Source organism: Topomyia yanbarensis, chromosome 1, assembly GCF_030247195.1.
Source record: "Topomyia yanbarensis strain Yona2022 chromosome 1, ASM3024719v1, whole genome shotgun sequence".
NCBI classification, from domain to species: Eukaryota; Metazoa; Arthropoda; class Insecta; order Diptera; family Culicidae; genus Topomyia; species Topomyia yanbarensis.
The window spans coordinates 42,519,571-42,544,639 of record NC_080670.1 but is presented as its reverse complement, the minus strand read 5'-3'; the positions used below and the strand labels follow the sequence as shown (position 1 = coordinate 42,544,639).

General features: G+C 41.7%; 1 protein-coding gene across 1 annotated transcript in view; it reads right to left on the bottom strand.

The window, feature by feature from the left end:
- LOC131695083 (octopamine receptor beta-3R-like) overlaps window positions 1-25,069 on the bottom strand; it is a 190,288-nt gene that overhangs the window by 72,235 nt on the left and 92,984 nt on the right. Inside the window, exon 2 of the mRNA XM_058983615.1 lies at window positions 8,251-8,861. Coding sequence (XP_058839598.1) covers window positions 8,251-8,549 — 299 coding nt within the window. The 5' untranslated portion in view covers window positions 8,550-8,861. The remainder of the gene's footprint in view (window positions 1-8,250; window positions 8,862-25,069) is intronic.

Below are 25,069 nucleotides of genomic sequence, written 5' to 3'. Positions count from 1 at the left end.
GGCAGGCGTTGCCGTATCTATCCTCAGGTACGGCGGCTCGTCATGGTCAAGAGCACTGAGGGTAACCAGTTACCTACAGAAACTGGAGAGCACCTACCGCGTGATGTGCCTCAGAGTGATATCTGCCTACCGCACGGTATCACACGATGCATCCTGCGTGATAGCGAGCATGATGCCAGTCGGGCTGGTCATCCGGGAAGATGAGGAGTGCTTTGAGCTACGTGGAAATAGGGGAGCCCGCGAGCGCACCAGGGTGACCTCGGTCGCCAGATGGCAGCGTGAGTGGGACAACTCCTCGAAAGGTAGGTGGACCCACCGGCTGATACCTAGCATATCGAGCTGGGTGGGAAGACCCCATGGGGAAGTTCACTTCCACCTGACACAATTCCTGTCATGCCATGGCTGTTTCCGACAGTACCTCCACAGGTTCGGGCACGCGGAGGTCCCAGTCTGCCCGGACTGCCCCGGTGTAGACGAAACTGCCGAACACATACTGTTCGTATGTCATCGGTTCGACGTCGAAAGAAGAGCAATGCTTGACGTCTGTGGCTGGGACACAACCCCTGATACCCTTATTCAGCGGATGTGTCAATCGGTGGAGAAGTGGAACGCAGTCTCGGCTGCTACCATCCAGATTGCCAGTAGGCTACAGTGTATCCTTACTAACACCCCTGTAACTCCGGAAGCAAGAGTTAGAACCGAATGAAATTCAGCAGCAGTCAACGGTATTACTGTATCTTTCATTTGAAATCAAGTTTGTAAAAATCGGTAGAGAATTCGTTGGGGAATGGGTGTGATATTAGCTTAGGAACTTGGCGGGTTCTCCGAGGGCGTCATGAACCGTCGTAGGTGGCCAATGTGGTCAAAGCTGCTTTAATTGATCATTAGTGATCCAGACCCGCAAACTAGAGTAATGTTACATCAATTTTAATATGTTTTACATCATTTTAACATCATGGTGGTACCAGTTTATATGGGAATTTACTGTGTAACCGCACTCTTCAACCCGTAACTCCGGAACCGGAAGTCGGATCAACTAAAAATTCAATAGCAGCTTTTGGGAGCGTTATACCTTTCAGATGAAACTAAGCTTGCGAAAATCGGTTCAGCCATCTCTGAGAAAAAATTTAAATTTTAAATGACACACACACATACACACACACATACATACACACATACATACATACATACACACACAGACATTTGCCGATCTCGACTAACTGAATCGAATGGTATATGACACTCGGCCCTCCGGGCCTCGGTTAAAAAGTCGATTTTTACAGTGATTGCATAGCCTTTCTTTATATGAGAAAGGCAAAAATGTTTTCTTTAAAAATGTTGTGGTCAGGGAACACGAAAAACATTTTGATCAAAATAGAGGCTGCTCTCATAGTGCTAGAGGCTGCTCAATTTTTACCGATGCTCAATCCAATTCTCCTAGAATATATACAATTGTTCAATTGCAAGAAAAAAGGAACCGAAGACAGTCTTGATTTATAAATTTTAGCATTTTTCAAATATATTTAAAAAAACCGATTTAATCCACTTATCAGTGATATGAAACATTTCTTACACATATCACTGTTGTATTATTCATTAGTTTGACGAACACACGCAAAGTTGGCAAGTAACTAGATGTGAGATAAGCACAGTTTCGAGTCCTGCACTAATATTTTTCTAGCACATGGTTCCAAAACTGTTTTTCTTAAAAGCGTTAGAGTAAAGAAACACGAAAAACCTGTTTTGATCAAGATAGATGTTTATCTAGCAGTGTGAGAAGCTGCTCAATTTTTACATACCGACTGTCCTGCAAAGTTTTCAATTCGGCAGAAAAGATAGCCGAAAGCAGTCTACATTGATACAATTTATCAGTTTTCAACAATATTTGAAGATAACGAAGATATATCAAAATATAATTTTTCACCGATAACTGAAAATGTCTCTGGCAGCACCGCTCCAGTGAAAGCCAATCGGGACAATTGCAATAACTTCACTTTTATGGATATTTCTTGTAACTATTGGCGCTCAAATAAACGGTGATAGTCACAATTATTAGTTTTTCTTTTTTGCGAAGAAATCTTGTCTAATCCAAAAGTTATAACTGTTTGAAAACGTAGTTGTTCACAAATAACATTCCATTCAATAAAATGAATAGAATAAATAAAATAAACAAAATAAATAAAGTGATAAAATGAATACAAATGTTTTCTTTCTATCATTTATCATTTTTTTCATTTTGTTTGCTTTTAACAATAAAATGAAAAAAATCAGCGGTATTAAAAAATAATAATTAACCCTTTCATGCCCAACTTTTTTCTCGTGCAAGTAGGGTTTCAAAACTATTTTTCCTTGAAAACGGTGGGGTCAAGAACCACGAAAAGTCTTTTTTCATAAAGATAGGTGCTTTCCTCGCAGTGCTAGAAGCTGCTCAATTTTTATCTTCCAATGCTGAACACAATTCTCCTAGAATATTTACAATAGTCCAATTGCGTGGAAAATGTAACCAAAGATAGTTTAAATTGATAATTTTTATCAATTTTCAATAATATTGCAACATAACGAAGATATATGAAAAATTCATTTTCCGTCGTCAACGTAAACTGTTCCTGGCAGCACTGCTCCATCGGAATCCAATCAGACTAATTGCAATAACTTCAGCTATAGAGCTGGTCCTTGAAACTATTAATACTCAAAAGTAAGGCAATAGTCACATTTATTAGTCTTACTTGTTTTTATGAGCCAATTTATCCTTAACAAAAAGTTATAGCTGTTCAAAAACGTTGTTGTCCACAAACAACATGGGCATGAATGGGTTAATAGAATAAATTAAATTGTGTCTAATTAATGTTCTAGATGAACTGAATGAAATGATTGACTAAACAAAATTAGTCAGATTATTAAAATGAATAAAATGTGTGAACCCGAAAAATAATTTAAAATTGCATAACACAAAAAATAAATAAAATAAAATAATTGAATGATACGAAAAAGATGCATGAGATAATAAACCTATTGGAATATATACAATTATTGAAATAAATGCAATAGATAAAATGAGGTCAAATAAACAAAATGAATAAAAAAATGCTAAATGAAGAAATCAGTACAATGTAATGATCATAAAATTAAAATAAATCAAATATTTGAATGATTTTGAAAAAAATGCGTGTTCTATATACTCATTTTAAATTTAAAAAAAGTTAGTTAAATGAAGTAAATGAATAAAACTAATTTCATGAATTCCAAAACCATTGTTTCAAAATATTCTGAAGTTTTTGTGAAAATCCCATTGCAAAGAGCACGTTTTCGTTCTTCTTTTCTTGACGACGTTTGAAGATTATCTGGTGTGTCTACTTTATTGATGGGCCTTAATTAGTCATCAGGAATTCTGGAAATCAGAAATTTGTCTTGGAATTAAAAGTTGTCTTTTTGGTCACAGATATCTGAAAAATGATTTTTGTACAGATCAGAATTTTTAGGTCCAGCATTTTACCGCGTAATTAGAAATAGTAAACTGAGATAAGGGCAACTGTAAACAGTATTCATTTACATTGAAGTATATAGAAAAGAGTGTCAAGTGTCTAGGTTACGTTGGCAATCATTAATTGTCGATGGCACAAAAGCCGTACATTCAGTCGATTACAATGCAATCTCTTTCCACTCATCCTTATCACCTGAGAATTGTTTCGTTCGGAATTCTCGTTCTGGAGATATAGGTTTATGAGTCCTACACAAAACAATACATTATGACAAAGGAATGGCTCAAACTACCAGAATAATTATTTCAATTCATCGAAAAGCCAGTGGCTATTGAAAATGTCTCTGGAATGCTTTTGAGACACGAATATTATTGAAATTAAAATTCGTATTTTTTCGCAAATTGATATGCTTTTAGTCACATTGATCATGAAAAATGTATATTGGGGTTTTCAGTGCAACTCAGTATCAGTTGTAGTTACACAATAATATATATGACATAAATTCAGTAAGACCAACTATCCGTCCAACGCATAAACTGTGATTGTAATCCTCGCTAATTTAGGTGTAGAATACGGAGCACTCAAACGAAACGTCTATTGAATTGTCCAATGCCCATACTAATTCTGGCATTGAGGCTTCAATTGAAGCATTTTCAGCATAAGACAAATTTAGGCAATTGAAACCACCGCTGTAAGTTAAAAGCATCCTTTTACTGGGATGCAAGAATAGTTCGATAGTTCAGGGGTCTTTGGGCGCCATTTTCCCGGATCTAACTCGTGGATATTTTTGGAATTTGATTGGAATTTTTCATAAAAATGCATTCACAATACAATGAATCTGCATTTTCAATAATATCAACCCGAAACAGGTGTTGTCTATTTTCAAATGAAACATTTGAGCATATGTTTCATTAAAAATTCAGTAGAGATACGAAAATTTCAAAAAATACTCGTGGGATGTCTCTTTTCAACATTTTTGTCTTCAAACAACCATATTACCCAATTTGAAATACCCAAGGATTTCCGTAATTATGGTATATACAAACACTCAATATAGAATTGAATTAAATTGAAGTTGATGTAGTTTTCGGTCATATGACTCTCCTTAGTGCAACGTTCCGAAAGAATAGTCTCTCATCTTCAGAGAAAAGCAGGGTTTGAACATAAATTAGTTATAGTTTTCTAATAATACAAATATTTTGCAAATTTTTCCAGGACCACAAATATTTTCTTTTTCAAGTATAGAATGTAATACTTAGTTCATTTCCGCAAGTGGCTTTGTTCTACACTAAAATGGAAAACTATTTATAGGGAAACAGAGGACAAATATAGGTTTGTTTTGTTTAACCTGAACAAATTCGCAAGATTAAATTAGCTTGGATACTAACAAATATTTCAGATTAATTGAAGATCTTATGACACATCTTAGAAATGGATTTGAAAATATCAGGGTAGATCTGGGTCGCGGCAGTTGCCACGAACACAATTGGGAGAGATCGGGGGTGGAGAGGGGCGACAAGTGAGGATTGATAAATGATGGTTAATGCTGTGACCAATGCGTCCGGATAATTTGCTACTGCGACAATAAAACTCACATTTTCACACGAAACGTTATTGGCACTCACACAACTTCTCCGGATAAATATAACGTGTTATTCCTCCAGATAAATAAAACCGCCGGAGAATGAGCGAATGAGTTTATCACGGTATCCTTTTTGCGCTCGCTGTTTTAGTGTCGCTATTCCAAAACACGAAAAAAAATAGTCTATCATATTTCTTTGCCGCTTTTCTTTGAAATTAAGTGTATATTTTGACGTTTTTATTGATTTCCACGAAATTAAAATATTATCACCTTCTCCGGTGAGAAGGAAAAAATCAAATAAATTTAATCGGAAAATTATTCTCACGCTGTTTGTGGAGACGGAGTGGGAAGTTGGACATCGGATAAGCTTCTTCTCGCGTGAGTGAGAGAGAATTACAATGCCATGTGACATTATTTTTGTATATAGGGTGAAATTTTGATTCCTTTCATCTTTATTATGCATAATGCAACTGATAATTTTTACGCCATAATTAGTATAACAATAATCTTTCAAAAGAAGATAAACTTTCACTAGAATTTTGTTATTCACAAACACAGTTGCTCTCGGTGATGCTACGAGTTTAATATGAATTATGTTAGAAATCTATTTTCTCACTATTAGGTGGATTACTTGGTGATATGTGCATTCATATACTATCCAACGTCTATCTCACGACTGAACCCAATGCTTAATCCAACGGATAAATACATCAACTCTGGACAAATTTTCACTTTGAAGTGAATTTACATATTGTTTTGGCTTTGAAGTGAAGTTGCGTAATAATTTCAGGAACTAGGTAGTTAATTATTTATTAAGTTAATTCACAAAATGTTTTCGGAATCGAATTCCTTGAATCACGCAGATGTGTTTTCATACTTCGATATTCAAAATCGGTTTATTTTTGCTCCTAAAACACCCGTAAAGCAATACTCTGTATGTAACGATCTCATTTTTAGTTAAGGTGAAGCGACGCCAAAATCACAACAAAGGTTCGGTTATGTTCGGCTATGTACGGGTTACGTGCAGCATCTGTGTGCGTAAAAGTACTATACCGATATGAAGTGGCACGCACACAAGCGTATCGTTCAGCAATCAGCTGACTGATTTTTGCACCACGTGTTTCATTTGTTTTGAAAAATAAAAGGAACAAATTTCCCAAACGAATCAAAATTCCGTGAAGAGAATCTATTCATCAGCTTGTGCTAACATGCCTGCATACAGTGATACAATTTCTAAGCAATCTGATATAAGACATTCAAGTTTCAAAAGATTTTGTCTTGCGCCAAACTAATAATTCAATTTTTTTTTGGTCTTTTGGCTTAAGTGCCAATACCTTATTTAGGACTGGTGGTATCCAACGGGGAAAAACGATCGGAAATGGTGAGTGAAGCTAAGCAATCATGTGAAAAAAATTCCCCCCCCAGAGGCGAGACTCGAACTCGCAACCTTTGAGACTCCGGCCCAATGCACTAACCCTTATGCTATCCCTGGGTATGGTGACATCCCAGAAAGAACATATGTTTATCCCATTGGTGACGGTGATCGTACCCTGCCTGCAAAGCGAGGAACCACACACAACGGCACCTGATCACCCCAACACATTTGATCTATTTAATTTCCCCGCTAGATACCAAGGCCCGGGTTTTTATAATCGTCTGATGTCTAATTTTTAGTTCATTACCCATCGTACTTCGGTGGGTGACAGAGCTAATGAAGACTGTCGATTTCTGGTCCCTTGCCCAGTGAACAGAGGTATGACGGGAGCGAACCCGCCCGTTCGAATTAAACTAATAATTCAATTTTTTGGTCTTTTGGCTTAAGTACCAATAGGCTTTCTAATTATATGCACATAATAAGGCTGCGTTGGTTTGTTTGAAAGCGATTTGCTTTAAACCATTTGTGTTTTGATAAAATCATCCATATCTCAGAAAGTAAACAACCTATCGAAAAACAAAAATAATAGTGTCAAATGTGCAACGTTAGGCCTTTCATTTGAAACTAATTTTGTTAAGATCAATTGAGCGGTTGCTGAGATAATTACATGACATTAGTGCACATACATACATACCCACACACACATACAGACATTGTCTCAATTTGTCGAACTGAGTCGATTGGTATATGTGACTCGGCCCTCCGGGTCTCGGAAAAAGTTTTCAAAGTTTGAGCGAATTCTATACATTTCTTTCGTAAGAAATGTAAAAACAAAAATATATCAAAATTTCATTTATTTTCGTCACCTGGAACAGTCCCTGGTAGCACTGTTCTAACAAAATCAGACTAATTTCAATAACTTCAGTGTTCTATTGATAATACTTGTAACTTTTACTGCTCTAAAAAATAGTCCCAGTTATTAGCCTTCCTTGTTTTGTGAGCAAATCTTGCTTACAAGAAAAGTTATAATTGTTTGATCACTGTTTGTGTTTAAAAAACATGAAACAAAACAACATGGACATGTAGGGGCTAAGATATTTTTAAACTATGACTTATTTAAAATACAATGTGTCATATATTTTTGGCTCTAAATAATTTAGTAATTACTGAAATATGAGTAATTATTCGCTTCGTGGCCTAGAACATCGTGTTAAGGATTATTTTAAGTTTATGAAACTACAGGGCACACCATAAAAAATTAATAAAAAGAATCAGTTTGTTTCGAAAACTTTTAATCTGTATTCCAGCTATGTCACCTATTAATGATCAGTGACAAGAAAAAATGTCCTTCATCAGCATACTCCCGAGTCGGTTCCTAATTCTACCAAGAGCGTTCCAAATTTGAGCCAAATCGAATGAATCTAGCTACCGAATAGAATTTTTCCACAATTTACTTGGAGAAATCATTACATTTTCGCTGCTAGGTAACAATGTATGCACCAGTTTATCGTTGCTAGTGAAAATAAGGAAGATAGTTTCACTGCCTACAACTTTGTCGAAGACTGCAAATCAATCCAACTTCCTTAAGAGAAGTTAGGACTTACAGCACATGGTGGTGAATCAGTAGTCGATTCCCACGAACTTTATTTTTTTGGTGAAATAATGGCTGGGTTAAGGGGGGTTAAGCTAACGAAAACGTGCCTTATCAAACAAATGAATTGAATAAAAAAATGTGAAGTAATTTGCTTACACTCTTCCCTTACCCGGCAAAGATTGCTCAGTTAGCACCATTACGTCAGTCAACCAACACTTACCTTAACTTCCTATTTTTGTGCACCGAAATGATAACGAGTGCATTCCCAAGCACAGCCCCGATGATGATTGATCCGAAGATTAAACTTTTTAAACACAAAATGGCCACCTCCGCAATCCGGTCGCCCGAGGACAGCATGGTCGTCTCGTTCGCCAAATCCGTACCGGTCGTAGTGAGCACTGGGAATGATGTTCCGTTCCAGGTGCCATCACCCGGGTTCGGAACCAACGGATCCAGTGTGGAAACCGTCACCGGCGATTGAACCATCTCCACTCCGGCAAGCATCACTCTGAGCGCCATCAATGCCGATGCAAATTACATTGAATAATAGCCGGTTAACCACTGCTGCAGCACGATTTCTGCAGGATGCGGTCACCCTTCGCTATCGGCGGTCATTTGGTGCTTGCTACGATGTTAACACTTGCCGTTCTTCGAAATTTACTGTGCCCTTAATTGCAACTATATGGGTAATTTAATTATTATTATCACTTTTTCGGTCCCTTTCACTCCACTCCGTTTACTTGCGACACTTATCTCATAACCGGGCGGTTGGCGCTTTCACACTCCCACTGAATTCACTATTAGTATTTTCGTCAGTGGTGCTATATTTTGCTGAAAAGTATTGGACGCAAACAAAAATCGAATAAATAATAAATTAACGGGAATAAAAGAGTACGTTTTTACTTTCACAAACTGTCAACCAGCTAGAAAGATATATTGAAACAATCAGCACACATGGTCGATGACGGAAAGCATCCACCATTCAGTGTGGTAATTTTGGAAACAAATCTATTAGTGATAAATAAAATAAAAATTCAATCCTTTCCCGTGAAGTAAGCTAGCTACACTGCCCTCCTAAGCACCACCCACAGAAGCAACATCAATTCGCCCATAAAAAACACTTTGCACAATAAAGGGCAGACGAGACGAGCAAATTTAACGACAATCCATTACACCACCTCCAAGCATCCCCATCGCTATCCACTCAGCACTGCTCGTTTGCTGGCAACTTCCAACGGGTTGTAATAATTTTAACTGTTGACACTGACTGTAAACACAAACGATTTCATTGTCGTCATCGTTAGGTCATAGCTTCCGCACCATTGCCGCTGCTGTCGTGGTCGTCGCAGATACTGATCATTAGCGTCGACACCGTTAGCTCCGGAACACCACCCACTTGTCGTTCCTGTTGACCCAAGGCTGCTTCGACTAGTGCCCCCCCCCCCCTCCAACGAACCCTTCCCATTTCAGCAGTATTCGATTGCAGCAGCCCCCGCGGACAGGTTTAGCGGATCCCGTTTATCTTTTTCTCGCTCTAGTGGAAAGCGGAAATTGGTGCTGGTCTGAATAGCTCAGCATGGGCTTCCAACGGTGAATAATTACGAGCTCACACGCAGGTGACGACGGCTCAGTATCCATTTTTCAAAGCAAAGGCTGTGGCAGGGTCTGGGTTCAATATTTTCAACTATAAGCTCATGCACTGCTACTGTGGTAACTGTAGTCCGTTGCAATAGAATTCAATGCCTCCTAGCCGATGGTGACGGTGGCGATGATGGCTCACTCAATCCCCAGACCGGTGGTGCTTCGATCATCTGAAATAGAGACAGAGAGAGAGAGAGAGAATAATGTAAAAAATTGAGTAGGGTGGTTGTTATTGCATGTTTTCTGTCGCAGGCGCGACACACCGGAGCTAGGATATTTTGTATACATTCAGCGAGCAGTGAAACGGATCTAGGGAGTAGGGATGCGATGGAATGCTTTTACCTTTGAGTCAGTTATTGAAATCTATACCGAAGATTGCCTACTTGTTTTCAATGCCGATTACATTTTTTCAGCTCTTGAATTTCACAGAGGAATTCGAAGAACGTAGTTTATCTGAAATACGACGGTTTTCTGCTGAATAGTTTTAGTCTAGAGACACTTGATAAATCAGTCGATGAATTGTTTTCATATTTTAGATAGTAATTGGATATCTGGAATAAGTTTACGTAACGGTAGACCTCTAAGAAGCATATTTTAAGATATTTGAAAGATTCACTGTGCTCTGACAGATGATTGACGTCAAAAACTTTCAAGGACAGAACATTGCTCTGACAACTATCTATGATCGTGCGTCATCGATTCTAAGCGCGACAAAGCTAGCTTTTTCCCAGCGCTCTAATAACGAACCGAAGAACGGTAAACTGGGAATAACTTGAATGCGGTGTGATGACAGGCTCACGATGCGGATAGTAACATAGCCACTGAAATGTCGGATACCAAATGAACCTACTTTTACTCATTTTCGACAAGGTACGGTTTTTGTCAAAAATGAGTCAAATCTACTCATTTGTGAAAAAACCGTTCCTTGTCAAAAATGAGTAAGAGTAGGTGAGGCTAGTCGGAATGATGTAGTACCAATGTCGGATAGAGATGACCTACTTCGATCAGACATCATATTGAACCTTCAAACAAATTTTACTCATTTTTGAGTAAAAACGTTTTTGTTGCAATGAGTAGCTGAGGATAAGCGTTTTTTTACAATGGAGAAGACCTTTACGTCCTAGCCCAGTACACGTGCTTCCAAGCTACCGCACGGGGTGTACTGGGGACGTGTCGGGCTCGAATGGTGACGCTGCCATTAATACCGACTAAACTCCATTGGGCTCCGCCATCGTTCCCCCCAGGAACTACCTCTCGGTATTACTTCTGGGGGGATGGCTGTACTTGATGTACTCATTCACTCTCGCTCACGCGTTCATACATCCTCTATGAGGCTTATTTGGGTGCTCTCTCTATCGCACCTTGATTCACTCTAACACTCCACATGAGGCTGACTTTTGTGCTCACCTTTTTCGTTCCTTGCGAGGCTGACTTGTGTGCTTACCTTACTCATTCCTTGCTAGGCTTACTTTTGTGCTCGCCTCTCCCATACCATGTGAGGCTGAGTTGGATGCTCACCCTATCACCTGGTTCACTCTCGATCGTGCCACTCTATTATACCCCTGTCACTCCCCCTGGCATCCCATGTGGGACATTTTTCTTAGGCCCCACTTCTGACATACCATGCGAAGCTGACTTGTATGCTCACCTTTTTCATTCCTTGCTAGGCTTACTTTTGTGCTAGCCTCTACCATACCATGTGAGGCTGACTTTTGTGCTCACCCTTAACATGCCGTGTGAGACTGACTTGAATGCTCACCCTTTCACTCCTCTGCCACGCCATGAGGCATTGATAGCTAAGTCCCAACATACTACGCTACGACCCTCCCGTCTTGGCATGAGGCAGTCCACTTATACGCCTATACACTCACTCTTCTGTCTTGCTTCGGGGTGGCTGGGTTTACCGCTTACGCGGTTGCCAGTCGCTGCACCAAACCTGCCTCAGCATGAACAGACCATTCACTCCCTTTTTTGCGCTTGGCCTTTTTCGCTCCAACTAACCAATCACTAGTTAGTCGTGCCCGTCGTCTGTTGCTCGGTTCGCCAGATTATCTGTAGCCTACAGGCAATCTGGGTAGTAGCAGCCGAGACTGCGATCCACTTCTCCACCGATTGACACATCCGCTGAATAATTGTATCAGGGGTTGTGTCCCAGCCACAGACGTCAAGCATTGCTCTTCTTTCGACGTCGAACCGAGGACATACGAACAGTATGTGTTCGGCAGTTTCGTCTACACCTGGGCAGTCCGGGCAGGCTGAGACCTCCGCGTGCCCGAGCCTGTGGCGGTACTGTCGGAAACAGCCATGGCCTGACAGGCATTGTGTCAGATGGAAGTGAACTTCCCCATGGGGTCTTCCCACCCAGCTCGATATGCTAGGTATCAGCCGGTGGGTCCACCTACCTTTCGAGGAGTTGTCCCACTCACGCTGCCATCTGGCGACCGAGGTCACCCTGGTGCGCTCGCGGGCTCCTCTATTTCCACGCAGCTCGAAACACTCCTCATCTTCCCGAATGACCAGCCCGACTGGCATCATGCTCGCTATCACGCAGGATGCATCGTGTGATACCGTGCGGTAAGCAGATATCACTCTGAGGCACATCACGCGGTAGGTGCTCTTCAGTTTCTGCAGGTAACTGGTTACCTTCAGTGCTCTTGACCATGACGGGCCGCCGTACCTGAGGATAGATACGGCAACGCCTGCCAGTAACCTACGTCTACTGGCGCACACCTTTGAGCTGTTGGACATCATCCTCGATAGAGCCGCAACAGCAGTCGATGCTCTCTTGCATGTATAGTCGACATGGCTGCCGAAGGTCAGCTTGTCGTCTATAATGACTCCGAGAGACTTCAGACTTCGCTGTGAAGTGATCGCGACTTCTCCCACATGGATAACTGCATGTTGTGCCGACTTGCGGTTGTTGACGATAACTACCTCCGTCTTATGATGAGCGAGCTCCAGGCCTCTCGGGCTAATCCATTCCTCCACCGTGCTGATCGCGTGGTCTGCGGTTAGTTCTACCTCAGGAATTGACTCCCCGTAGACCTCCAAGGTTACGTCGTCGGCAAAGCCGACGATCTTGACCCCAGGAGGGAACTTCAGTCTCAGAACCCCGTCATACATTAGGTTCCATAGCACCGGGCCTAGGATCGAGCCCTGCGGGACTCCGGCGGTAACCGGAACCCTTTTCTGACCGGCATCGGTCTCGTACAGCAGTGGGTCTGTGTAGGCTAAGCCGGTGTAACGAGAGCGCGATGGCATCCCAGCTTGCGCTGTTGAATGCGTTCTTTACGTCAAGTGTCACTAACGCACAGTATCGAATGCATCGCCTTTTTCGTTGGATCGCTATCTCGGCAGTATTTATCACTGAGTTGAGAGCGTCCACTGTGGACTTACCCTTCCGAAAGCCAAACTGGTTGCTTGTCAGGCCGTCCGTACCATCCGCGTACGGGGTTAGCCTGTTGAGGATAATCCTCTAAAGCAGTTTGCCAGTCGTGTCGATCAGACAGATTGGTCTTGCGCCGATGGGTCGCCTGGCGGCTTCCCGGGCTTCGGCAACAGCACCAATTTCTGCCTTTTGCATCTATCGGGGAAACGGCACTCGTCAAGGCACCTCTGCATAACTAACCTGAACATGTTCGGGTTCGCTATGATCGCTGACTTGAGAGCGTGTTTGGAACTTCATCCGCCCCTGGAGCTTTGTTCATTGCTAGCCACTACGAGTAGTTCTTCATTCGTCACCGGAGCCACCATTTCGACCGTGCCCGCACTGTCTCGTAGTGCTGGTGGCCAGGGGCTTGTGGCTCGAGACGGGAAGAGTACTTCGATAATCGTCGCCAACCGGTCCGGAGACCGTTCTGGGGGTGAAGAGCCCCCTTTGGTCTTGGCCATCACAATTCTGTAGGCGTCACCCAACGGATTAGCGTTGGCACTCTCAGTATAAGCGTTGTAAATAGGGGTTTGTACACTACTCGCGTTCTTATATAAATTTGCCCGGCGGACCCTTCTTTTAAGGGCGGCCTAGGTACTTCTACCGGAATTTCGGATTTTCGTATCAAAACAAAAAGGAAAAAAACAAATAAACTTATTTTGACCGTGTTTTTTTCTCCGATCCACTCTCCACTACTGGTCGTTTCTTAATACTCTCTGCTGTTGACGATGCCGAAAAAACGACGGTTTTTCTCCCGACCGGCCGGGACTCCAACGGCCGTGTTCTCCTGCTGGTTTTCGTTGGCTGTTCCGGCAGCGGTCCTTGACTGTTAGGTAGGGAGGTGAGCGACGATGACGAATTATCGCCGGATCAACTCGCTCCCTGCGAGAGATCCCAGAAGTCACCGCTATGTGCTTCCCAGGGGGCACCTTTGGCCACCCTGCTTCGCTCTCCTTGATGTTCAGCTGTAAAGGAGAGCTAGGCTCATTGGGCTGATCCTTCACAGCGAAAGCTGAAAGGCGTATTCTGGGTCCTTTATACTTAGCCGGGGAAACGAGTTGCTCCTTGGCGCTTAGCTTCCTTTTCCGGCGACCGGACACCAAAGCACTAGTTGTCGAACCACGGGTCGGCCCTTTTGCGGAAAATACTGGTTTTGTCCAGCGAACTGGCTGGTTTTGTCCAGCGAAAAAACGTCCAAGCGGGGCAAAAAACACACGACGTCGTTCGCTCACCGTGGCTCGAAACTTTCTCTCATAACTACGATGGCCGCCTTTTTCACGACCAAAAACAAGCGCAAAAAAACACAACGCCACATATCTGTCATCGCTATGGTATAGCATAATCAGTTTACGGAGTGTATACACAAAAAGGGTATATTTCCACCCAGTGCTAAATTGTTACCCTGACGGCCTACAGCGGTAGTTCTTTGCACTGAAATTGCACTTCTCTTATATAAGCGTTATCAAAACACCGACATCATGTTCCATTGATTTGCACTGAAATTAAAAAGTGCAGTTTCGGGGTAGAGATTTATCACGGTCGAGCCATTGCACTCACTAACACCAACAACTCAAACGTCAAAACAACCTAGCAATGGCCGCTAACAAATTTTCTAGTTGACGCAAGTTTTTTTCTTTAAATTTCTTATTTTTTGACAGAGGATGCTTTATACGTCAAAACAGTCTTGTAGTTCATACTAAAGGAGGCTGGGCCACCACGGTCTTAAACCACCGGAGTTATTGCGGACTACGAGGGTACCACATTATTTCATTATTTTATTATTTCAGCTACTTCAGCATTTTAAAACAGTTTTAGGTTAGTCTCACAGAAAACTTCCATTTTAACCAACTTTCCCCAACGCAATGCGGAATAACTCCGATATTTTTAGACCATACCATGGTGGTCCAGTCTACATTGATATGAACTACAAGAATATCCGGTTCTTTTGACTAATAAAGCATCCGAATTGATCAACTCTATCAAGAATTATAATTTAAAAAAAAATGCGGAAACCCCAACCCGAGCGTTTAGGTGAAAAGAGACAACTCTTACCGATTTTGAGCCCATTTTTCAAGTCAGGTCACCTAGTGACTAGAAGAATATTTCCATCTTCCGGTCACAAAATGACGTGATTGAGAGAGTAGGACCCCAGTTCGTTTACGGCAGCCAGGGCGAAAACAGTGCAGCGACTACGTTCGATGGATTCTAACTACCGCCGACTTCATGCTAGAGCGAAGAAGTGAGTCATCGTGGCGCACTTCGGCCGGCTACAGCTGAGTGCCCATGCACAAGATCCTGGTGCCAGGTGAGAGCATCAAGCACATGCCGGGTTCCAGCCGTCCGACAGTTTTGGCTTGACCGGAAGGTGCAACAAGCACTGAAGCGAATAACGGTAGGCAGGGTGGCGAAATCTTTCCACGCCTAGTGCCGGGAGGTTTGTGTGACCGGCCAGATGGTTAAAAAGTATTTGGCCAACATGGAAATCAGCATGAGGAAGCGGAAGTCGAGGTCGGCCGTGTCGGAAGCGCAAGTGGCCACCCAAAAGCAGCAGTTGAAGATACTCGTCCAGGGTGTCTTCCCTGCAAAGCGCAACTTGGATGTGATCATGGACGACGAGACGTACCTGACGCTCGACGGTAATGACTGGCAGTAAACTGGCTATTTCCCATCCAGCAGGAAGGAGGTACGTAAAGTACATCTTCCACACAATGCTTCTAATTTAAGCATTGAACAACATTGAAAAAGAGTTGTAAACGTCGGTCTTCTTTTCTTCGCAACTTACGATCAACGGGGAAAGCCACCTAGTAATGATCATTATCATCTTGACCGCATGTATCTCAGATTTCTAGGTTACTCGATTTAAGGCTGTCATTCTCCAGTTCTCTTGAACTTCCTCTGCACCCACATATTCCTCGAATGCATACAGCTAGCGGGTGCAGGATCGTCCTCTTCTAGGTTCCCTTCTGAACATAACATTAACTGGACTCTCACAGCATTCGCGCTACATGTACAGTCCAGATAAATTTTTTTAAGTTAATAAAATCGATGTTGTCAAACAACGAGTCGGGAAAGTCGGATGCAAAAAAAAACAACTTTTTCAAGGCAAAATTTTGAGAAAACCGTTTCGAAATCACCCACTCCTACTGCTATGTACTTCGTCTTGTAAAATTTTATAGTCAGTCCGATGCTCACAGGCTCCTCCACTGCTCTGCGATCAACGCTATCATCTAACGTCACAATCGAATCGGATATTTTGATGCTTGACTTTTACCCATCCAGCGTCATTCGTGCCATATTTTGCTTCTTTCCACTGATTCGTACGCCTCCTTTAAATCCACAAAAAGATGGTGAGTTAGCAAGTTGGATTCCCGGATGTCATTTGATTCGTCGTTGATCGTTCGTTTCAGAACCCACCTTGGTATACGCCGACAAAGCACTCAGCTAACCGGTATAGCCTGCTAATCTGAATACGTGTGAGTGCCACACAGGCAGCATTGGGCCTCCATAGTTATTACATTAGTTTTTGGTTCTTCTTAGTTTAGATTAGATTCTTTGATTTGGAGCCCCCATCAGCATACATGGAACTTACGGACTGAACGAGTTCAGAAGAGATTTGTCCGACTCGCACTACGAGACCTTCCATGGCGGAATCCTCTAGACCTTCCACCGTATCCTGCTCCATATCGCTTGATCGGTCTCGACACACTGGAACAACGCAGACAGTAGTATTCGTAGCAAAGCTTCTTAACGCTAAAATTGACTCCCCGAAGACAGGCCCTTTTTGATTTTCGTGCCTCGCAACGTTCTCTACGCTCATCTGGCTTACTACATCCTAGATTCCACCGTACGACGTTTGGATTCAATGAACCGATAACCGCATGTATTCGAACTTTCTCTACGGTCGAGGATTTGTTCGAGTTTGGTGAACCATCGCACAAGTTCGCACAGAAAGTTTCACGGTCTGCTATTTTTATGACTTGACTCCTGCTATTCATTAAGACTATTTTTTGTCAAATGAATTATTTTAATAAATAAATAAATAAATAAATACGAATTGGATCCACCCACAATTCCGGCTTATTTGTGGTTGAACTTTACTGGTTTCCGGTAACTAACCTTTGTTTAAGGAGTACCATTACGATGCGGCATAGCCGCCTTACCGAGGCCTAGGAACCGAAGCGGCGCAAAGCCGCTGTGGATCTGCCGGGCGAGGTGGTCGCTGAACCAGAAACAAGCGAACCTGTGATCCACTCGTTTGCCCGGTTTACTCAAACATACTATTCCTAGTTTAAGTCCGACTAAGCAGTAGTGAAGTCAAACAGCACGCGTAAAAGTGAGGGCCCATATTATTGGCTCGAATCAAAACTTGTCGAAATGTTAATTGACGATAGTTTCATCTGGAATGTTCATTTGTGTTTACATTTTGCTAGCGTTGCCAATTTTATTTTGTGTCCACCACCCAATGTGGCTACGCCACATCGCTTTTGCGCGTGCTGTCCGAGTTCGCTACCGCTCAGTCGGACTTAAACTAGAGATAGCCCCTATGTTTGAGTAAGCCGGGCAAACGAGTGGATCACAGGTTCGCTTGCTTCCGATGGCGGGTCGGTGGCCACCTCGCCCGGCGGATCCTCGGCGGCTTTGCGCCGCTTCGGTTCCTAGGCCTCGGTTATGCGGCTAAGCCGCATCGAAATGGTACCCCTTAAACATTCTAACTAGAATCGGTTGTGTCACCGGAGCCGGAATATGAATTAGAACCAGCCAACATTCCGGTTAAGCTTAACTGGGAAGTTTAGTAAAATTTAACCTGGATATTAAAATTTTCTGGCAACGCTCCAGCACCCCGAACGATTTCACCACCTGGGGGCTGGATGTTGTTGGCACGAATCAAAACTTGTCGAAAGTAAACAAAGTTGATTTCAAATCGTCAACCTGGCGCCCAGGTGGTGAAATCAACGGAGTGCTGGAGCGTTGTCAAAAATAAATTATTTCCAGATTTAATTTTACTAAACTTCCCAGTTTAACTCAGCCGGAATGCTGGCTGGTTCTAATTCGTATTCCGGCTCCGGTGACACAACCGATTCTAGTTAGAATGTTTAAGGGGTACCATTTCGATGCGGCTTAGCCGCATAACCGAGGCCTAGGAACCGAAGCGGCGCAAAGCCGCCGAGGATCCGCCGGGCGAGGTGGCCACCGACCCGCCATCGGAAGCAAGCGAACCTGTGATCCACTCGTTTGCCCGGATTACTCAAACATGAGGGCTATCTCTAGTTTAAGTCCGACTGAGCGGTAGCGAAGTCGGACAGCACGCGCAAAAGCGATGTGGCGTAGCCACATTGGGTGCTGGACACAAAATAAAATTGGCAACGCTAGCAAAATGTAAACACAAAAGAACACTCTGGATGAACCTATCGTCAATTGACATTTCGACGAGTTTTGATTCGCTACCGCTCAGTCGGACTTAAACTAGGGTTAGCCCCTATGTTTGAGTAAGCCGGGCAAACGAGTGGATCACAGGTTCGCTTGCTTTCGACGGCGGGTCGGTGGCCACCTCGCCCGGCGGATCCTCAGCGGTTTTGCGCCGCTTCAGTTCCTAGACCTCGGTTATGCGGCTAAGCCGCATCGAAATGGTACCCCTTGAATATTCTAACTTGAATCGGTTGTGACACCGGAGCCGGAATACGAATTAGAACCAGCCAGCATTCCGGTTGAGTTAAACTGGGAAGTTTAGTAAAATTTAATCAGGAAATAAAATTTTTTTGGCAACGCTCCAGCACCCCGTTGATTTCACCACCTGGGCACCAGGTTGACGATATGAAATGAACTTTGTTTACTTTCGACAAGTTTTGATTCGAGCCAACAACATCCAGCCAGATGGAGAGAAAGGTGGGAACATTTGACATTTTTGAGTGTATTAATATTATACTTGCAAAATTGAGCATGGCGGCCGGGGCCCCTGAAGTAAACATAAACATCCGTACGAGCATCCTGATTTTTAGGCTACGATGAAAAATGAAAAAAAGGCCGAGCTTCACCTCTGATCTACCGACTAGAACACTTATGGACACTTTTTACCTCGAAAAAACCGATTAAATTAACTATGACCGAACCGAAACAAAACTTATGGCAACAGAAAGGCCCACTACGTCATTCGTTTGTGATTTTCCTTTTCATATACTCTTGTTTTTTCGGCTTCATCAAAGAAAAATGACAACCGCACTCACACACAGAAAAAAATGTGCACACCTGTATCCGTCTTGGTCGCTACTGATGAGCCACCGACGTCATTACCACAATAGACTTTTCTACGGCTCATGTACGTACACGTCACATGACACAAACACTACATCACTAGCTGGTGTAAAATAATTGTTTTCAATCAGGAAGCTGCAGAAGTGTTCGTGAGACCGAGCGACAAGAACTCAATTAGCATCATCACACACCCTGATGACTGCGTGAATTGCAGTCCAGTCTTTGAAAATACTCAGCAATGTTTAAATTTTTGCCATACAGCATTTTCGAACGCTTTGTAACAATCTCCGGTTGATGAAAACAGTTTTGTTTTAAATTTCGCCCCGACAAAAGATAGTGAAAGTGAAGTACAGTCCAACAGTAGTGAAAGATTCCGATACCGTTACGACTCCGAAACGGTACAATTCCGATTCTTCTTCCGCGACGATTAGTATTACAAAGATTTCTAATATTTCAAGGACGGCGACGAGGGAACACCGCTAATAAAACACCAAAAGTCGTAACTATTACTGACCAACCATAACAAGTGACATACAGTCGCATACAGTCCAATTGAATAAAGTTAATTTTATGCCGAACAGTAGACATGAAACGAAAAGTCAAGAGAACGCGATGAATCCTCTCTTCACCATCTTTTTTGTACAATTCGAAGAGTAAGCGAACATAGACTAGTAGCAGATGGTTTAAACTATTTCAGAAATGAACCGAACGTCTACAATCTGAATTAGCCCCATATACTATATTCACTTAACTGAAAATAAGCAATTGAAATACAGATGGTTGGAGTATTCCATGCTTTCATTGGTATTGTTATGGTTACGCGAACGTCGGGCAGTGCCCCAAAGAGTACTCATCGATGTTTCTATCGTTAAGTTGTTGACAAACCAGCACTAAAATCCGCATTTTTTTGGAATTTCATTAAGCATTTCATTTTCGTTTCCAATGTCGTATACTTCCTCAAGTTGTCGAGCGTTTCAACCTTCAGAATCTAGTTATACATGGAAGCTTTCTCTGCGTTGAAGTCAGAGCCCTCTTTGTTCCACCACGGGGTGGAAAAGCGTCCGCAGGTATTTGCGTCTGGTACGCAATTCGTCTGAGCTTGAATCTCGCAGTCAACTATAAACGCGTACTCTTCCTCTGAAGCTCTTCTATGTATTCGATCCTGTCGGACATCGCGGTCGCATAGCTCTTTTTTGTCTATGATTCGTGCGACGTCATAAAAACACTATTTGTTTCCGGAGGTCTTAAACCGCTAGTGATTAAGATAACCATCGTTCACATTTTGTTTCAATACAAACCCGCATAAATGTTTACCATATGCCAACCATTGTATCAATCGTCGAAAAACCATTTTCAATATGGTTCGTTCAACAATAGATTAACCATTCCCTGGCCTAATATCGAACATAACCAGTGTCGTTTTTCCATGCTCGACCATACAAACAACGGGTCGTTAAGAACAGTCACCATACCAAAATATGCGATTTTCCATATACATTTTGACAACATACCATTCAAGAACTATACGGATTATGGTGGCATGCATATTTTAGATCTAGCGATGTATAAAATATTGGCGCAGAAAAAAAAATGTCTTCTCTTTCACATTTCAATTTAATCGATTGATGAAATTTCATTTTGTTACACGCAATCTTCCGATGAGAGTTTGGTTGAGACTAACTGGACTGTAGCTTTATCCAACTGAGTTATCGCCGTAATATTGCAAGACAAGGATTTTTGATCATGTTAAGCTGCAGGTTTTTGGAGCAGCGTGAACAGATATGCGAATAACAAAGACCACCAGAGAAATATTAAACTCTAGCGCAAAAGTACAATGTAGTACAAATCTCCAATATAGGATACACGGAAGGTATTGGAAATGGTAACTAAAATGAGTATGGTAGTATAATAGTTGAATTATAATGGTGGAATGTATCAGTAGTATTCCCAATATGGTGAGTATTATATGAATAGTTAGGAAATGGTTCCAAAGATTTCTGGAATGGTATTTATTTATACGGGAAACGACAAAATTCAAACTTTTCCATGGCGACGCTGTCTTGAGAAAATTGGAAAAAACTGACTCTGTTGAACGATTTAGTCTGTTTTCCCCGAAATAATAGCGAGTATTTCAATGGCATTTTACATTGAGCACAAACGCAAAATTATTTAATTTGCACGAATCCTTAAGAAATGCTCTCTTGAATGACATTCATTCAAATTAAACGTCAGTCGAAGTTGATACGGAACTCCAGGTTGCCAAAGCTAACAGAAAAATAGTTTAGTAAACCGTGCAACCAGATTTGCTATTAATCACTCCGCGTGTGTTTAGATTTCGTACCATCGTCGTTAATATTAAGCTATCCCAAATTAAAAAAAAATATTATACACGAACTTTAACCCATATAGTGCAACGATTCCACATATTCTTTGGATGATACCCTGAACAGGTCGTTAGGCTCTTGAATCATAAGATGTTTATTAGGGATCGCGTTGAGCCGTGTCAAATGAGAAAAAGCGAAATCATCCAATAGCCATGATGAAATCTGGGAAGGGATTCTTTTTAGGATTTTTTTTTATATTTTCCCCAACTTTCTCGCATTTTGCCTCATTCTGGCTCACATATTAAAATCCAGTTGGCATTTAATTCACAATCACCGACCATACTTTCTTTTGATCGTCCCTATCTGATTCAAATGCCACGGCACATTGGCACAAACAATACAAATTCAGCGTACCGGTGAATGAACAAGAAGACATAACATTCTACCGGAGAAACCTGACAAGTGCAATATGCTCTAGAGTAAATCCTTTCTCCATTTTTTATTTTCGACCATGACATTCCACTGTACGACGGACAGTCATAAATAATCAAAACGCCACTATCCTCCCCATCCGACATGGATGAAAACGGAAAGCACTCATGGCTAGGGTTTTGGCATTTGACCGGGTCATAAAGGAAAATATCCAGCTTCCGATTCGTGGTATCAAACGGGAACCGCAGAAATGAATTTGCCTTCAGGGATGGAAATTATAGGATGGAAGCTAACATCACTCGTCGGATGTCGGATGTAAATTATTGTGGTTAAGTTAAAGGTTAGCCTGTATCTTATTGCGGTAAATCTGGTGCGTAACCGTTTTGAGGTTAAGCTGAGCAATTTGTCAAAATGGCTTGCTTGAATCTTGCTCAGCTTGTGGAATGGCGAGAAGGTTGATGGATGTGAATTTCAATGTTAAGTTATTGCGCATTTTGTCGGTAGATAGACTTTCATGCAAATATTTAACCCTCCGGCACTCGAGCGAATGGCTCCCCAAATGAGCAGCCGCTGGTGCTGAAAGATTTCGTTAAAGTTTCTGAAAGTGTTGCATCAAATACAACGGCGCGAGTGCCGGAGGGTTAACGTAGGAAAATAAATAGCCTCACGCCGAACTACACGGGCAACAACAAATAATCATTCCGACTCTCTGAATCACAATCGGTGAGAGGGCGTTCAACGTTGATTTTTTTTAACTTTGGTAACAACCTGATAAATGATAAAGACGCTGTGAACATATTTTCAAAAACAAATTAATATTTCATTAAGTTTATTTTTTGTGATAATCAAGACCATATAGGGGACTTGTGGGTAAAATGAACAGGGGGGGGGGGGGGGGGGTAAAATGAACAGGTAGCCAAATCAAGTCAATGTTAGTTGAATTTAGAACAAACTTCACAGAAACGTGACCTGCCAAGTATTCAAAGGATATTGAAATAATTTCTTTCGATAAAAAGCTGTCGAATGTGAAATAAATATGATGAAAACCAAAATCGGCATTCATGTTTGTCGTTAATGTTAAATTCGGCATGTAGAATATAAGGTCTTTTGTGGTGAAATTTTAATTTTAATGTGAAAATGGTGTTACATGACAGTACTTGAACCTCTTGCAGATATTTCACAGCAATAAGTAGGGATCAGGACAAATCGGCTCAATCGGAACGGCTGTTTGAAAATAAAATGTCTAAGGGGGTAAAATGAACAGGTTGTAGTGGGGGTAATATGAACCATCTTGCTGCTCCAAGTACCAAGCCTCAAAATTAATCGCTAAGTTCAAGTTGCTATATCTTCACTGTTCTCCAACAGATCCTTAAAGTTTAAACACCTGTGGATAACCCCAAGTTTGTAGATGTGTTTCCATGTCACAGAATTGTAAATTGGATAGTATTACATGGAAATTTAATTTTTCCGTGACAAGTTTTTTTGCCTACAAAATGCCCTGTGTGTATGCAATGCTCATGAGCCGCTGGGACATCGGCATTGCTCGGAAATTGCTTTTCAACGCTAAGCATTGCATACATACAGAACATTTTGCAGGTCACTAGAAGGTGTTCATTTTACCACCAGCACATGTTCATTTTACCCACATGCTATAAACATGTCTCTTTTTTGGACATGTTTTGAAATCAAGAATAATGTTTGAAAACTTGTGTTTATGTCGAAATATTTTCACCAAATATGTACAAAACATGTCTAACAAGAAACGTATAAGGTGATTGTAGTATCTCAATCACTTATTAGTTAGAAAATAGTAACTTTGCTTAACGTGTTCATTTTACCACCAGTTCCCCTACAACTATCTCTCACTTCATAAAAAATAGGCTTCTTCATCCCGAGTAACGTGTGCGTGAATGGTGTAAATCAATGCGATTCTTGTTGGTGTACTAGGTTCTTTACAGACACAGTTAACCTCACTTTTCTTGACAGTTCGCTTGTACAGTTTACATGGACGTAGAAAAATTTGTGGACGACTGGATTCGCTCGAAGCAAATCGCAAAGAAATTTTCTCTCCAAAGTCCATGTAAACAGTACAAGCGAACTGTCAAAAATGAACACTCAGTTGTGACGTCACCGAAAAGTATTCAATTGGTGAGCTGTTACTAGAGCACTCTAGTTAGAGTGTGGCCAAGAGGCCATGACGTATCCAAACGAACATGAAATTTGACGTAAACACAATAGAAATACGTCAGATTTCTGCTCGTTTGGATACGTCAAACGCGTCTTGGCCGCACTCTAACTACAGTGCTCTAGCTGTTACCTCATTTTTCTTTGACTGTTAAATGACGTTTTAATTCTCCTATGACACCCTTTTTCCGCCAACCATCACTGCGAAATTTAACGGATGTTGCTACAAATGCAGTAATCATACCAACTGTGAGCGTTGAGCAAAACAGTTTCCTGCTCTTGCAATTCAACGATTTATGTTACCTTTCTATTTTTTAAAGGAGTAAGATTAAAGGAATAATCACCAGAGGGAGCGAAGCGCTACTGTCTACATGAATTCTCGGATTGACCATATACTGCTTTGGCATTACTTTGACAATATACTAAAAGTGACTCTAACATATGCAAGAGCAAGCCAATGTCCGACCAGTGCTAGCAACATTAAGCGCTTTCTAGTAGCTATAATCTCTTTTGGTACAATTTAATTGACAATCCAATGCGAATGGTACGTGTCTAGTATTCAGTCGAGTAAATATATGTACCTTGCTTGTAATAAATTACATAAACGGGGTCGGGCAGTCAAGTTCCTGTCTACGCTGTAACACAGTTGAAAGAGAAACAAAAATTAAGTACGAGACTTGTTGCATGCCGGAACCGGTATGTGCATCACCCATCATCCAACGATTCTTTTTTCTGCAGGAGCTAGTAATAGCTAAGTATGTACATTGTGCAGTTTACAG